The sequence below is a fragment of the Hermetia illucens genome, chromosome 3 (assembly GCF_905115235.1).
Source record: "Hermetia illucens chromosome 3, iHerIll2.2.curated.20191125, whole genome shotgun sequence".
Lineage (NCBI taxonomy): Eukaryota > Metazoa > Arthropoda > Insecta > Diptera > Stratiomyidae > Hermetia > Hermetia illucens.
In genome coordinates, this window is record NC_051851.1 from 152,426,166 (window position 1) to 152,443,539 (window position 17,374).

General features: G+C 42.1%; 1 protein-coding gene across 9 annotated transcripts in view; it reads left to right on the plus strand.

Annotated features, from left to right (window-relative positions):
* The window catches only part of LOC119653264 (piezo-type mechanosensitive ion channel component), a 111,665-nt gene that overhangs the window by 76,409 nt on the left and 17,882 nt on the right, over positions 1 to 17,374 (plus strand). For 6 of the 9 annotated variants that reach the window (XM_038057876.1, XM_038057878.1, XM_038057879.1 and 3 more), the window contains 6 exons: positions 7,753 to 7,889; positions 12,006 to 12,084; positions 12,151 to 12,281; positions 12,352 to 12,437; positions 12,551 to 12,685; positions 13,170 to 13,211. In XM_038057876.1, coding sequence (XP_037913804.1) covers positions 7,753 to 7,889; positions 12,006 to 12,084; positions 12,151 to 12,281; positions 12,352 to 12,437; positions 12,551 to 12,685; positions 13,170 to 13,211 — 610 coding nt within the window. Of the gene's footprint in view, positions 1 to 7,135; positions 7,190 to 7,752; positions 7,890 to 12,005; positions 12,085 to 12,150; positions 12,282 to 12,351; positions 12,438 to 12,550; positions 12,686 to 13,169; positions 13,212 to 17,374 lie in introns of all 9 variants that reach the window. The other 3 variants (XM_038057881.1, XM_038057883.1, XM_038057880.1) reach the window with 2 other exon arrangements.

The following is a 17,374-nucleotide window of genomic DNA, read 5'->3' on the forward strand; positions in this document are numbered from 1 at the left end:
CATAATCCAAATCCAAGTATTTCCAACAACTTTCATTATCGAAACCAAGTCACGCTTATAGAAAGCAAGCAAGCGCTGCCTCAATGATCTAGTTTTTCACTTTTTATCGGAAAAAGAGCAAAAGTTGCATGCAATCATATCCTTCGGACATCCAGGACAACTGAAACAATTCATTCCTCTCTCCTCCAACTGGAGTACTTTTTAGAGGCACGGAATCTTTGGTTTTTTTCCTAGGCGTTTTCAAATCCTAAGCAGAATGAACCTTCAAAAGTGGCAACTACAAGATTTCAATTCCAAGCGTCTTTTATTGTGATGGAAATATTGAACTTCTTCCCTATTGTCGTAAGAGGCGATTAAAAGGGATGTAAACTTGTGGCCCAGCGAGCGACCTGCCAATTTCGAAACTTGCTGCCATCGAAGTGTTAACAGCCCCCCGGATAGGGACTGACTTTATGGTTAACGATTGGTTTCGGGTCTTTTTTCTTCGCTTCCTCCAACTTGAGCGAGAAGTCCGACGAAATATGCTGAGCATTCTGGGTCTGTGTGTAGTGAGGTGATGGGATTCTAGGGAGTACTTCTCTCCCTCTTGCTATGCTTTCTACCATTATAGAAACCAACACGAATTCGGTGTTAGGGGCTTTCAAGACCTGAGAGCTGGTTTTTGACAGGACCTCAACTGCCAGATTCCGGTCCAAGTTAAGGAGCACCACCGTTGTGCAGTACTATGCACCAAGTAGTATAGTAGTATCTTTTCACTCAAGAATTACACGGAGTTCAGGACATGCTTTTCGAAGTTGCGGTCGTGTTGGGTGATCTGAATGCTAAGATTGGCTCTGACAACATTTTACTCAGATGTGTGATGAGAAGGCACGCACCTGGTAACTGCAGCAACAACCGTCAAAGATTTATGGATTTCTGCAACTTTTGCAGCCTCGTCATCCAAGACACACTGTTCGAGCACAGGACCTGCGACAAGGTCAGTTGGGTTTCGAATGATCGACAATTAGATTGACTATGTTACGACCAGTGGTAGATTTATTAGTTATATTCTGATCTGTACGCTCCGATTGTCAATTAGTAGCGGGAAGATTTTCTTACTACGAAAGTGACATAATAACACATCAAAAGTGTCTTTATTTGTGCGGATGGGATACGGTTGACAGTGGAAAAGTGTAGACGGATCGATGAACTTAAGGAGCTGAAAGCTGTAATGATGGCTTCCTGTGGGGGTGACGGTTACCGCGGCATAGTGCTGAAGGAAGCAGAAATTACCGCATGGCACGAAAGAACTTGCAGCTGGTCCTAATCCTTTCGATTATCCTGTGAGGGACGTTAATAATAGAATTTCCAATTATGATTATGGGCAGTTGAAGTGGGATTTTAAATCATTTTACATCCAGTAAACTACATTGTATCTTGCGGATACGGACTACTCATGAACAGCGTAATAACCCGTATTCGTTCTAGATCTGCCTTAGTAAGGAACTCCAGACATACCGGTTTTACACCGAGTCCTATTAATTCGATATCCCTAAAAGCTGACCAGCCGGCTGTGGTATCGCTCATAATTTCCGTTGTTAGATACACTACGAAATCGTCCATCCTCCTGTAGGGGGCGAAAAATTCTTCCAAAGATTTTTCCCTCGAATTCGGCTAAGAGTTGGCAATTTTTCTTACTGAAAATCCAAGCTTTCAAGAAATAGATGCAGGGTGACAAGATCTTTGGCTTGTACAGTAAGAACTTTGACCCTATGGTGACACGGTTCAAGCGGAACAGTTGAAGTTGAAATAGGCTTCGTTGGCAGCTATTAATAATTGTGTGGTCTTGAAGAGGATGATGCCTCTAGCATTTACATTAGCATCGCGGAAGACTTTTCCCAGGGCCAGGTTAAATTGGATACATAATGGGGCATCCCTTTGTCTTAGACTGTTGTTGATGTCAAATGGTCTCGAGAGGGATCCTTCTAATTTTATTTGGCTTCGCACATTGGTCAGGGTGAGCCCAGTAAGTATTATCAATTCGCTTTCCCACACCTTAACCATCAGTTGATGAACCCCTTTGTGTAGTTGGTCCCCTACATATTTAACCAGTTTGGCTGTAATTCCATCGGTTCCCATCCTCCTCCATCGCTTCAATATATCCATACAGTCGGAAATAAGATTTTGCACTGTATCTCGACAGGACAAGCATCGCGGTGTATAAGGCTTCACCTTGTTGACTTGTTGATAATACTTCCGCGCTTAGTGCGATTGCTTCCTGTACTTCGCGAGCTCCCAGACTTGTCGATTCTCCAGGCTTGCTTTCTGTCTGTTAAGTCACTTTTCCATTCGACGAAGTCGTGCGTTCTTGGAGAGTGCAGGATTGCCCGCTATGCAGTATTTTTCCGTTCCGTTGCTAGCGTACATTCATCGTCGAATCAGTCGCTCCGACTATTTTTACGACTGGGACCAAGGATCTTTGTGGCAATACACATGATAACTTTCTTCAAGTGGTTGTGAAGATTATCGATGATTCATTTCCAAGACCTCTATTGATTGCGGTTATCCATTTCCCCCTATAAGTGTTACAGATGACTCTCTTATGGATAACTCACTAGCATCTGATCGTCAGAGGGAATTCGAGGGGGTATTGTTATTCAAGCTAGGAGCACCATGCCAACGAGATAGTGATCTGAGTCTGTATTGACATCGCTATATGTTCTGACATTAATCAAGGCTCGTGAGGTTGTGGCGGTCGATTAGCACACTTAGGTTAAAAGTGGTTCCGTCTAGAGAGATGAACGTGTATTTGTAGACCGCTTTCCGCGTAAACTAGGTACTTCCAACAACTATTTTGTGTGACAATGCTAATTGCATAATCCGCAGCCCATTATCATTGATGTTATGTCAGCTATGGGGAGTCAAGGTATCGCTTGAATATGACGGATCCCGCCCCTACTTGGCTATTGAAATCCCCCAAGTATGATTTTGATATGCTACCTGAGGCAGGCTTTGAGGGTCCGTTTTGATGCCTCGTATAAGGTATCCTTCTCCGACTTTCAAGTCGCCATTGTAGCAGCGTGAACGTTAATAAGGTTTTTAATTTTCCCCGTAAACGCAGAGTGCATAGTTGTTCGCTTATCTTTTCAAAGCCGATAATAGAAGGTTTCATTTTTTGGTTGACTAGGAAACCCACTCCGAGCACATGATTTATCGGATGGCGACTATAATATGTAGTGTGGTGGCTCTTCTTCAGGAAACCGGCCTCTACCCAGCGAATCTTTTATAATGATGTGACATTTGCATTTTACCGAGATAGGGTATCGGCTAGCTGATTAGCAGCTCCTTTTCTATACACGGATTGGAGGTTCCATGAGAAAATACCCAAATCCAGTCCTTTTGTAGCTCCGTAACTTTTTTTTCGTGTAGGGTTGTCAGCAATAATCAACCAGGACTAGCTGATACAATTTGCCTCGTTTTTAAGGCGCATCCGTCTCTGTCTGTACTTTTTCATTAAGAATGAAATCTCAGCGATCACCACGTCGAGGTGTAGATAGATTTGGTAGTAGAGCTGTTTATATTGGTTTCTTAAGTTTTATGCTCCATCATGTGTACCAATCCACGTTTCGCCCTGGGATCTACACTATCGCGTGCTCCAGCAAAGTAAAATCTGAAGGGAAATTGAAGTGGAAAGCGGAGTTTGATAGGATTATATCTTGTCACCGATACTTCCCGTTATTGATGAAGTTTTCCATGCTTCTAAGTCTATCCCGAAAAACACTCATAGGCTCACCCTATGTGATGTGAACGTTAATATTAATCCAGCGTAACGAGCTCAGACGAAGCCATCTTCCGGAGCATGGTTCGACGTTTGCAAGTTAATCGTATCTTAAACTTAGACCAACATTCGAACTACTAAACGCCGATATTCACGGATTAGGGCGCGCACACGCTGCGCATTCGTGTCAATCCGCAGCTCGACTGGTCTCCCACTCCGCGCCTCCTCTTTCACGCCCCTCCTTAGACTCTTTATGCCATCGAAACACCTGGGCACGACTAAGAGCAGTATCACTATGCACTTTTACAATTTTAGCGTACGTTTCCGAAGCTGTTTTGCCCAATCTGCCGTAAAATTTTATCGCGACGATCTAGATTTCGTTTCTCCACTTTCGTGACGAGCACTACCAACAGACATCTACTCAACACGACACAGCAGGCGAACTAAACAAGCTAGAGCGATGGTGAATATATCAATAGAGAGGGGAAGGATGCCGGGGAAGGGGAAAGGAATATGAAGGTTGCAGGTTTATCACAAGCACTGCAATAAAATCAGTCTCATTACTTAATTGTCTAATCTCGTATTAGCCTGAAAGCCACTTCTATTAGATGGTTAGTACACCAAAGTGACAGAATCAAATTGCCATTCTTAAAAATATATATCTTCCGGAGGGCATATATTACAAATCAGCATTCTGTGTACCGTAGAAACAAGAGGTCCTGCTTCCCTTTAGCACTGGATGTTGTTCACTCCCGCACAGGGCCGTACAGAGGTAATTCGTCTGAAACTTATGCGAAAAGATAGGCCCAAGGGTGAAAATGACACGGGTCTGTAGTGAAAATTATGCCAGGCCCCATATTATCCTTTTTTTATTCGAATTTCTATTCTGGGCCTCCGAAGAAAATCCGGGCCCGGGGGCCCCTCCCCATCTATCCAAACTGCCTACCTAGTGTCCCCAGCCTGGGGCGGGGTAATCGTAAAGGAACTGCCTGAGGGTTTTTTCTTTTCTCTCCGCAGATCCGGAAATGCAAATTGTAGGGTATGCCGATTCTGGGGGCCTGGTCCTTTATAGGTCGTTGCCCCGTTGTAATCCTGTTTGTGTTTGCACCCGTCTGGCACAAGAGCTCTGCGATCGGGTCTTGTTATATCCGCACTAAATCCGTGCCTTCGACTTCGCCATCTGAAGTTTCCGGCTGTGAAGTAGTACGAGTAGATTCCGCTCCTGACAGTCGCCAGCGGGACGCAGACTGTCTGGGCAGTCCGTTTACATCTTTACCATTCTATCTATCTATCTATGAAATCTTATTATTCAATTCAACTCTTCAGTCGTTGACTAGCCTATTTAGAGGAGTATTCCCTAGAGTTATGCGTAGAACCTCTTATTTACTGCTAGTCACAAATGTTGGCGCGTTTTCTGCATTGTATATTTCTAACCTAATGATAAGGATAAATTTACCTCTTTGGTTGCTGCTGTTGCTGCTTCCCCAGATTTCACTGAGTATCGTGGCATCGCCACTGAGACGAGGTGGTAGCGCCTTCCTTTTGCAGTACCTTCCGTTGGGATCCGGGCATCGTCCTCGGGGTAATAGCCCAATTTCACAACTGTCTCACGAGAGTTTTTGTCGACATCCAATCGAACTTGGATGGCAGTCCATGGTCAGAAACCCTGAAAAACGTATATATCTTTGAATCTACGAATGATACAAGCTGTTAGTTGTCCACAAGAGTGTTCCCAAATTACTTATATAATTGTATCTGGCAGATCACGAATCTGTTTTGGGTACACTTAGGGCTTTTGAGGCAGCAATATTTCTATCGTGATCCACTGGAAATTGTCCTTGCAATTACTGCACATACACCTTTTGAATGATAGACGTATACCTGGGCTCTTTTCTGTGTCAGACTATCATGACACGCTGTCTGTTCTGAGCCTTAGGAGGTACAGCTCCAGATTGTGTAACCTCTTCTCCTTAGCTATCTTATTCGCTCCTGTTCTTTCGGCATCCATGATTCTTTCAGGTATCTCGTTCGATTTTTCACATAATGATTTCTCCTAGTGGACGTTCACCGGGATATTATCCAATTTATAATCGATTCGGCACTTGCTTTAAATAGCGTCCAAAGAAAGTTGTTAACCCCATTCATGAGAAGCTTGCCTCTGCTCTGGCGACTATGGGGTTCAGGAGCTAGTCTGTCTCCTTCGTTGTGGTTTTGGTAAGGTAGACTATCAAAATGTGTGCGCCACATGCCGACGCTTTATTCGCTTCTAGCTTGGTAATTCAGGAACTGCGGTCCGTAGCTATTCTGCTGCGTCCTCTTTTGCTAAGTTTGCTAATATCAAACCTGCACGAAAGTGTATGCCACTGAACACGAGCTGGGTGCTCAATACCTTATTCATTTGTCCGAAGACGGAATTCTCGATTGTTTCCTGCTCTTCATGAGCATTTCTCCAAAAATGATTTGAGTAGAATGACGAATGAAGGGTTGAGGTCGCATCCTTCTTGGGTTCGGACTTATGGACTGTTCATTGCTGTCTCTTCATCCTTCTCTGGTTCAATCGTTAAACGGTTAGGTCTATCATGGAAATTCTTGAAGGCCTGTTCCCGTGCCAGGCCTTCGTTCTGATAGTGGAGATGTCAATTGGTACCTACGCGACTGAGGCCTGTTTTCTTTCTTCTCTCTTCCTGGTACCTATCTTCTGGTTATGGATTTTTGCTGATTGCGGTCTTCGCGATTTTCCCTTCTTAGGTGTTTTAACCTGGTTGTCACTATTGTAAAGATGTTTCTACAGCTGACGCGGCATAGGATCCCGCTTCTTTGCTGTTATTTTTGTTGTTTTGTCATGCGATAGCGATAGGTCAGGTTTATTCTTTGAGAGGATCAGGTATTACCGGGGTTCTTTTGAAAACAGATAGTGTTCCCCGATTGCAAACTATACAAGAGGTATCATTTGAGGAGGTGTTGTGATGTTTTATTTGTGGCGAGCAGTATCCTCTTTCCTCATTTGCTACTGAAGTTTTGAACAACTGCCAAAATAAGGAGGTGCGAACAGTTTTTGATACGTGGTGGAGTTGCTGCAGTTTTTACGTTTTACAAGGGCCAGTATCTGCCACCTTTTGGCGGGGAAGATTTTCATTTCTATAAAGCTTTCCTGAAAATATTCAACGCGCACTGGATGTGCTTGCCAATCAATTTTGAATCCCCTCAGGACCTTTCCAGTTTGTCCTTTAATGCGAGATAGGTTAAGTTTTAAGGTTCAGATTTAAGGTGCTATTGAAATATCATATATTGCTTTGATGTAAGGGTGCAAGGGTAAATAATAATGCGCTTGTAACTATTTACTAATCGACATGATATATGCAAAATTTTCTCATTTAGGAAGTGAAGCTTCTCTAGAATCCTCCAAAGGTCGTCGTAATCTCCAGGGAAAATGTAAGTGGGATGCGTTGCAATCCTATCTCACTAACATGTTACTTTGGGAGCTCGAAATATTTCCTACCGCTTTACTAATGACGTTAAGTTTATGTTAAAGAAAGTCCTAAAAACGATGGTAATGGATGGTGCGCTGTTTGTCATCGCTTCAAGGTTCATGGGTATGGACATGGAATATCATGAGAATCCCTTTAAAAATGAATGTATTAACAAACCACTCTATAATCTTATCCTCATATGTAGATTCCATAAATGTGGTCTAAATAATAAAATATCTTTTCTAACGTTGGTGGTAAATGTCCTACAGTATGTATATGTCTGGGTAATTTGTCCTTGTCCTTATTGTAGCATGGGAAGAGTTAAGACAGATGTTACGAAACAGTCTAAAGAATTAGTTTTAGCACAAAATGTATGTAATATTTTTGTGTCTAACAATGTATGTGTTGCACCTTTTATGTTATTTGTGTGTGTATTTGTACTTTTATCTGTTGGTTTTAAGCGTAACTGCTGGGTCAATGGTTCCAATGAAGTGTGAAATATGAATTAATTATGAATTTTTCCAGCTACTCGTGCCGGAGATTATTACATGTTCGATGATTTGGACGAGCAGATCGAATTGGAAATCGATGATGAAGATGACGATTATTTGGCAACACAGGAGGTTGCTGAAAAGAAGCCCAAGCGTAAGACTTTCATGGAGGTAATGTTATTGAACTGACATATTTATCTCTTATAAGTTCCAAACTTCTGTTTATTTGTTATACAGTTCTTTTGTTAAATGTTGATTTTTGGTTGATATTTTCGAGTTAGTCTACGTTCACCTGCTTAGGGGACAAAAGTGTTTTAAGGCTTATGTAGTCTTTAGGATAAGAAGACTGTATACAGGAGATTAAACTCACAGCGCATTGTTCGAAATTTTATTATAGAGAAAAATCATTGCGCATCTTCAACCGCGACGGTAATTGCGGAAACAAAATTCTGCGCATGGCTGGTATTAGTTCCATGTAAGTAATGCAGTGCATTGATGTGTACCCACGTGGTTGCGAACATTTGGCTGCGGGTATGTGGCATTGCCCAGGATCCTTCGATGTATGCTGGAGTCAAATTCAGGAGCCTTGCCTTCTTGATGGGTGGCATGTCCTTCTGATGTTCGCGTTCCATGTTCGAGTCAGTACTTGTGGGCGATGCAACTTCTATGGGGAGTGGAGCCAAACACCATCCTTAATGATGGCAATTGTGTCGATCGGAATTTTTAGCATTGCTTTTTTCCAGCCATAGCGGTGTTCTAGAAGGTGCAAAAACTCATTGGACCAGCGCTGCCAGAATTCTTGTTTGATTTTGTTTAATTGACGCCAATTGTTTCATTTACGCCAATCTGTTGTTAAACCCGTCTTCCTTGGTTGTCCGTCCGAATCTACTTGCACCACTAGCGATTCTTCAATGAGGAAATGACCTGGTGTTAAAATTTCTAGATCGTTTGGATTTGAGGGTAGTGACGTCAAAGGTCTCGAATTAAGAATCGCTTAAATTGCAACTAGAACCGTTTCTAGCATTTTATGAATCAAGGTGGTTTTGTAGTTTCAGCATACCTTTAGCATTTTTAACTGCAGCTCCCCAGAGCCCTCCGAAATGCGGTGTTCTTGGTGGTATGAACTGGAAGTCATTACTTTTTCCGCTGCATTGTGCAATGATGTTATTTTGCGCCAACGGTTGTCAAATTGGAGGCAAGCTCCAAGTGCATTGTCTTTGATGCAAAACAACAGAACATTGCAATGTACGTTTTTTGAGGTTGTTTTCCCCGATGTCGAAGTGGTAATAAACTGGACCGCCAGAGTCGACTTCAGTATTTATGAATGACTGTGTTGATTGCATTCTTGGTGCAGGTAGATTACCCATTTATTAAGTAAGCAGTCTGGGATTGACTCTTGCGCATTTAATACATTTATGCACAACTGATTTTGGCAGGGTCTTGTCTTTCAATCTGACGATACATCTTTTCAATGTGCCAAAAGGTTTGCCTTGTTATTGCGAGGAGACCTTGGGGGCCTATGTGCGCATGACTTTTGTGATTGTCTTCCAATATCAATTTGGTTATACCATCTGAAGATGGGAGCACCGTAGGGTGTTTGCATCAAAGGATAATGCTGCTGTTTTCAGCCGGCCTCCAAATTTTAAAACGCCGTGTGCATCCAGAAATGAAGTAAGATGATTTAACGCATTGGAAGAATGAAGGTGCGGGTGCGTACGTAAGTGATAAATCTCCTCGTTGAAGTCCTCCCATTGTGTGGCCTTGATAATACATCGTAAGGCATGCTGTTGAATTGGTGGACCTCGACGCAAAACCAGGTGTTTGGAGTTCCTTATTAAGGCAAGCCTAGATCGGATACCGGTTGTTGCGTCGTTGATGATGATGAAGGCATGCTATCTCTCTTCTTGGTTTAGTACTAAGTTTGGTGTAAATTGTTGCTGACGTTGTCTTCTATATTGTGTTATATAACGTAAAAGGTAGTCTGTGATGCGAAGTATTCTTCTAAAAGAGTTCCTGTGTGGTATTTTGAAAACGACACTTGTCGACGATTTTGTTGCAAGAGATATTACTTTGCGTTCGTCATAATTTTAGACAATATGCAACTTCCGCGAATTCGTAATCTTTTTTGATTAAAAGGTCGGCGCCGTCGTCCCGGATGGTATTATATCCGGTGAAGTTCACGTTATGCATGCTTTTAAGATAAGTTTGCGAAACGCAATAAATGTCTGCTTTCAGAGAGTTGAAAAACACAGTTAAAAGTAACAATATTTAACTCGATAGACTAAGGATGAGTTTGATGGAGGAGAATTGCCGTTGCTCGTTTGTGGTGACTGAAGCATGAGCTCCAACCAATTGACAGAACGCAGCAGATTGGTTTGGGAGAGACGGTATTGTTGGAGGTGGAGGTGCAGGAGACACCCGGGGCAGCGAGTTTTTCGTGGCTTGGGCGTAAGATATGCCTGGTTTGACCAAACTTTGCGTCAGTTGTGCTACTGCCTGTTTGGTCTGCTGTGCCTCTTTAGTTCTGCGGGTTTTGGCAGCCTCTTTTCGTGTCAGCATATCTTTGTATGCCGGGCAACCGCGGTAGCTGGCGGGATGTCCGACTTTGCCGCAGTTACAGCAAAGCGGCACCTCCATTGTGGGGCGTGGGTTTGAGCTATATGCCCAAAATTTTGACAGTTGAAACATTGGATCTGCTCCAACGGCCTTATTTTTTCTAACCTAACCTTCTGGTGTAGTATGTATTTCACTTTGAAGGCATCGTTGAGCTCTTGGAAGGGCTCGAAGGTCACTATGAAAAGTTCCGATTGAGACTTAATTGGAAGCTTTATCCTGTTTGGTCAGGAAGTTGGCTACTGATCTGATTTTTAGTTCCGGATGCTTTCTCTTATCCGTCCTCGTATTCTTAAATGTTGTTTTTATCCCTTTTGCCTTAAGGGTATCCGAGTATCCGGTAATTACCGGTATTTTAAGCTTTTTTGGGTTTCTGGGCGGGGTTGGGGTGATATTACTACTCAAATAATGCCTGCGGAGTGCTTGCAGTAATCTTTACATTTTTTGCATTAACTTTAATTTTTCTCGGCTTTCGCCTTGTGACGAAGTTAAACTGATCCTATTCCTCCGATGTTGCGGCTTCGTTGTTGCTGGCTTCTACTATTACGGCTTCGGCGAAAGCAGATGTACATCCCGCGATGTCGTCCAGTTCAATCGGTTGTCCGGTTCGCTCCATTTGCTGTTGCAGGTTTTCCTTTTCTTGCTGTTTTTCTCTTTCCGCCCTGAGCACTGCTCGGAGTTTAGCAATCTGCCCTTTCAGTATACTGATGATTTCGAGCAAGTCTGCTCGAGTCTTGTCTCTGGGGCTCGGGCACCCCTCTTCGTCAGAGGAGCCGCCGGTCTTTGCCCTCTTGGCGGACATCTTGTTTTTCGGCTTCTGCTGCTGCTGCTGTCTGCAATTTTCTTGTCCTGGGGATGTGATTTTCACCTCTGGAGAAAAGGAGAAAATATAGGAATATATGCTATTTGTGCGACTAATGTCGGTTTTCAAAATAAATCTTGAAAAAGAATTTTTTTTTGCTCTGCTTGTCCGTCCGGGCTGACTGCCGACCGAAGTCGGTTCAAAATGCTCCAGATATTGAAGTTGAAGTTCCTCTCCTCGCTGTTTGCCTCCGGGATGCGAGGGAAGATAAAAACATTGTAGATTTATTATTAAATTATGTAGTTTTGTACATGAGTCACGGGCCAGTTAGCTAACTCGTCCTTATGCCAAAGATACACAATTTCACTTCGTGACCCTTTGCCATTGAATATTCTTCTCCTGTATACAGTTTCCTTGGTTTAGGAGCATTAGCTTCATTATAACTATTTAACATGGCCATCCAGTAGCAAGGTTTTATTCAATATTTGAATATATTCTTCCTAAATTGATTGAGATAAAACCTAATTTTCAATTCGATTAGGTTTTTAAAGAATACGAATTGAAACGAATGAAAGATCAAAAGCGACTTAACGATAAAGCAAGAAAACTAGAAGAATTAAAGAAACTAACAAGCTTAGGAGTACCGTCACCAAGGCAAACGCGATTAGTGAGTGTTCGGATTAGATATTTGCTTTGTGAAGGGCACTTGCTTGATAGGACATCATTCCACTTCACGAATGAATTTTAAAATTAAATATTGAATCCTCAAAGCTGAAAAAATAAATGGAAAGAGAAGCAGAAATCGGAAAATATAAAATAAATTGAATTAAAATAACTAATACAACACTAATATGTTTGTTCGCATTTCATAGGGAGAGGAAAGCACTCCCCCGGAGGAAGCACCAATAGAATCGAGCGCTAAGGACGTATCTGAACAAGAGGAAGAGAAATGTAAAACTCATTCGTTATTTATATTTTGAGATTTGACTATAATTTACAAAATACTTTCAATTGCAGCCCAAGAGAAAGGTCTAGTGCGAAAAGTCATTGATAGCATACTCGTCGCAATAGTAATCAAGTTGAATCGAACATCCAGGAATTATCGCTACGTCATGAGAATCCTAGAAAAGGAAAAGAAAGTTTTGAAGGTAAACATTCTTTTGACAATTTAGGTTCAGATGCGAGAGAGAGATGTGATTCAATGCCAACAATTTTCAGGAATCGAAAGGTTTTGGTCTCGGAGCACGAACAGGAACGGGTAATATATGGACACCATTCAAATACGTAAAAAAGATGGAGGGCAAGTGAGTTGTGTTAGACAATTTAGTTTAGTTGTTGTATATTTTTGTGTAATTTACTTTTTTGGAATTTGCTTGTTTTTTTCTTTCTTTATATTATATTCATTTGCATTCTTTAGCGATGGAGAGCCTTCTACACAAGCACCTTCCACATCACAACCACACTTACATGACCCATCCAAAACTGTAGAACATGATAATGATTCAGATGACAGCTTAGGTAGTCAGGTTGATCTTTCGGCGATTACACCTAGGTAAATTGGCAAAATATTGGAACTAAATTACGCAAATATTATTTTATATTTAGTTTTTATTTATGATGAATTCAGAAATTAAATGATGTGTGTATCGAAGTTTTACGAATTTAAAAAATAACGTAAAATAGTTAATTATTCTATTGAAGATCTAGACGGTTTACAGATTTGTATAGCCTGCTTTAAGGACCACCAGGATACCGACTTTGGCATCCAATTTTTTATGTTGTTTTATTAACAATTGCGTTTAGAAACGTGTAATTTACTAACAAATTAGATCGCATAGTAAAGTTTACTATGAATGCTTACAAAGTGATCAAATGTAAATAATATTAATTGAAATAGCGTAACAACTTTATATGTGAGTTATGTATTCGATGTTAGAAAATGATCTCGTTTGTAAAATTACGTAGTCCGATCTGAAATTGTGTAGGCGATCCTGCTGTTGACGACTCTCTTACGTTCTTGTCTGTTCTATTTTCAGGAAAGAGAAAGGCTCGGAAGATGATCTTCCCACTGGTAGACGGTGAGTAATGAATTTCAATCTTTAATTTCAAAACTTGAATTTCGAAAAAAATGAAAAAGAAATTCGAAAGCCCAGTGTATGCACTTTCATATGGAGTGTAAACCACTTACTGTTCGTGTATCGCACCGGCGTCATAACAGTGCAGCCAGAAATGAGATGGTCTAACGTCTCTAACGGCGAATCACAGATTTTCTACTAATCGTTCTCCATCCGCTCGTTATTAGCTATTTATACGCCCGGGGGGTAACTGTGCCGTCTTGAATAGCACACGTAAAATCTCTTGGTCTGACCTTATCCTACTCAGGGGATTGAAAGATCGATCCTTCAAGTTAAGTGGACTCAACCCACAGTTTGCTGCATGCAAGGAACTCGCCTGCTCTTTGCTGTAAAAATAAGTAGGTACCGAGTCGACTTGTGGTGATATTGCGCTGCAATGGGAATCACACCCCTGTGATTGGTCTTCATCTACGGCAATATTGTAGATGCATAAGTCAGTCATTATTTTATTCTTCTCCAGTAATAGCTTCACACTTCGCAGTAATTCGGACTGCAGATCATCGCTCACATCATCACTTCGAGCATGGGTTCCTTGCAGGATCCCTAGGTATTTGTAGTAGTCTGTCTCGGTCATAGCTTGCGCGTGGAGGTCACCAATGCTATGTCTAGCATGCGGCTCGTGATGATCTTTGTGATGACTTGGATTCGACTTTTATCTAAACGAAATTCCATGAAAATATCACCGCTAAACATGTCTACTATTCGCAACTTAGTTCTAAGGTAGTTATCAGTACCAACATACAACTTGATATTATCTAAGTACATCAAGTGTGTAGCTCGCATTTAGCACCTAGGGCATAGTTGATTGCAAAACCATGCCCTAAAGCATCATTCGGTAGCCATGAAAAAGTGCTCAATGCCGAACAGACCAAAAGGGACTCAACGAATCCCCCTGGAAAATGCATCTCCGTATGTGGATAGACTTTGAGATATTATTACCCTCAGATGAATGCACTGACAAAGTGGTATGCTCACACATCTGGCTAATCGTTGGGCTTACGACAGTCAGGTATGCGGGACGCTGTCAAAAGTCTTGGCCTCTGGTTGCCTGTCGTACAACTATTGAGTCGATCATGAATTTCTCTTTGCAGCCCCTTCATCCAAATTGGTAGGCCTTTGACTCCTGGGATACAATGTTGTTGGTCTCGAGGTGCGCATTCCATTAATAATAGACGTTATGAATTTGTAAAGTTTGAGTAAGCAAGTAATCGGTCTTGTGTCCGCGGCGTCCTGCACCGTGTCCTTTTTAGGAGCACTTTGGGATATTTTCGCAATGAATAAAGATGGTTCTTCAGGGCGACTAACGGCCTGATTTATGCCTTATGCCACCCAACCATGTATACTGTTAGACCTTTTACATCAGACATTCTGCACGCGATCCAGACTAAGCCCTCTCAAGTTTTTCGAGCTGTTTCTGGCTCGTCGAACTTCTCTTCGGTGACCTCGCATGGCGGGTGTTTTCGGTGGTAATCCACAAAGCAAACTTGCTGGGAAATTCCCAAATTTATCCCTAATACCATTTTGCTTCTGTCATCAAAAATTGCACCGTCTGGTCGCTCTTTTCGGATTCGTTGAGTGATTTAAAAAAAAACTCCGCTCGTTGCTCCCATACGTTGCATTCTGACCACGTCTGGAGTGACTTTCGCCATATCGTCGACTCTATACCACAGAAAGTTTCTGTTTTAGTGTGTCCAGAATTTCTACTCACTGAGGATGCCATAATTCCTGTAAACCCTCTCGAGTTTTCCATGGTGGATTTCTTAGGTCAATCAAATCAACAGCTGCCAAAGGATCTTCTGATCGTGCAACCTGGCAGCCACAACTACACCTCAATGTACAAGCGATTGTAGTTGCAGTAGCGGCATTTTAGCACACAGTCAAGATGCAATTTGATCATTGATTTGAGGTTGGATTTTCGGAGTTGCTGGAGATGCATAGGGCCTGGGAATATCTGGTCTATGCGAAGCATCTATCTCCAAAAATGTTATACGTGCTATTTAAAATTCGTCTGGAATCGCAACGGAAATTTCAGCCGGATGGTGGAGGAGACTACTTCAGCGAGTACTGAAACTATTGCCAGCAGTGTGGCGTGATGTTGTTGCCTCTGTCCCTATCGACTCATGGTCATCAGTTTGCGCGATGACCTCAAGTCGAAAACGTTCCATGATGATAGCTGGGATTGTGTCGCTACAAGTGGAGTGGTACTAGTCTGTGATTCACTGAGCAGTCACGTGTGAGTATTGCGGGAAACACTCGATGAATCTATGGTGCAACAAGGGGCGGTAAGATGTTGTGCTTACCCCTTCACCTCCCAGCAGGCTCTTCAGTTAGGGGCGATTTTCACAATAGACTACATTTATGTCTACAAATATGAAGGTTAGTCAAAATAACTTGCACCCCTCCTATTTACTGGCAGCAAGGCAGGTAAAGTTGCAGGATTGTCCTTTATATTTCTGGTGCAAGAACCATAGGTTCGTCTTAACAGTTATGCTATTGGATCAGTAAAGGGGAATATGGTCTTGTTTGATGGGACATCCTCGAGAACGAGGGCTTGCATCCTGATGTCAAAATTGTTAGAGGCAACCATGTTGAGACAATTCTGTTCCCAGGAACTAGTTGCGGTCATTTGACAATACCCGGTTAATGGCAAGAGAAGAAACGTCATAGTTGGCTCTGTTTACTTACCCTATGATTACCGACACAAGAATCAAGTGGCCTTGAACCACTAATAGGATGTGATGGGAGCCGTCGGCATATTTATTAGGGGAGTATCAAATGCAATCCTAGAGGAGAGAAGCTATTATATTTGGTTTTATCGCTTCAGCTGGTGTGATGATCGCGAACGTTAGGTGCGCCTCTACGCTCAGGGGGAAAAAAGAAGTGAAGTAATTGGCTTAACAATCTTCACTTCAAAGTTGTTAGAGTTGATTACAAACTGGCGGGTACGAGGCCTCACTGTCAAGTCATCGTTACTTAGAATATAGTCTGAATATCGCAGGTGAACAGATTGTAATATAAATACGGAATCCCAGGCAAACGGATTGGACAAATTTCAATGAACTTCTTGGTAACAACGTGCAGTTCCGTGGGCTACTAGGGACTTCTTTCGCGATAGAAGATCGAATGGAAACTCTGAATCGCACACTTTTATTTTGCTTTGAAGAAGCTTGTCCTATTACCCGAAGCAAACGCGGTAAAACGGTTCTCTGATGGAACTGGGAACTATAAAGGCTCAGGAAATCAATCAAACAAATCGTGCTTGTAAAAGCAATAAAAATTCAACCTGAGTAAACTTGCGGAACTCAGAGTGTAAATATAAGAGGATCGTACAACGTTCGGAGCGAGAATCCTTTATAACATAGTGTGAGGAACTGGAAGGCAAAGTAGAGTGAGATGAGTCGGCCAAGTTGGAGACTGCAGACAGGAATCTGTACACACCTTACAAGTATATCTCCCGGAAAAACAAGTGGGAAGGAGGGAATTGGCGGTTTTTGCAAATATTTCAAAACGAAAGTGTTCCGGAGGGAACTGGGACATGAAAAACGCTGTGATACCACCAGAGAGCATGGTGTTGATGAAATTTTAATTAAGTGGATCTATGCTATACTAACGCAGAAATTGCTATCTGCTGAAGTGGATATTGATTGCTACCTGACAATGGAAGCGACGGAAGGCTGCCTCCAAGGAGGTGTGTTATTGCCATTTCTGTAGAGTATGTTGATGGACCCACTACTATACGAATTACAAAATCTGCGGATATACGCTCAAGCTTATGCGGATGACGTGGCTGTGCTAGCTTCTGGTCGAAATCTCGGAACGGTGTGTAGAAAAACACTACGCGCCGTTGATTTGATTGACAACCCACAAATATTATTATTTACAAAAAGGAGGAAACTGAAACAGTGTGCCTGAGTATTATCAATGCCATGAGCTCGAAATCCCGGGTAACTTTGAGTGCATTACTCAATTGGTAGCCATTAGATTTATTTATTCAAAACACTGCAATAAGAGCAGCTCATAGACTAATTCGATGAGATCTATGGGGAAACAATGGACGTAAGAGGCACAGATCATTGGAAGAGTGATTGGGAGAACCCAATTACGTT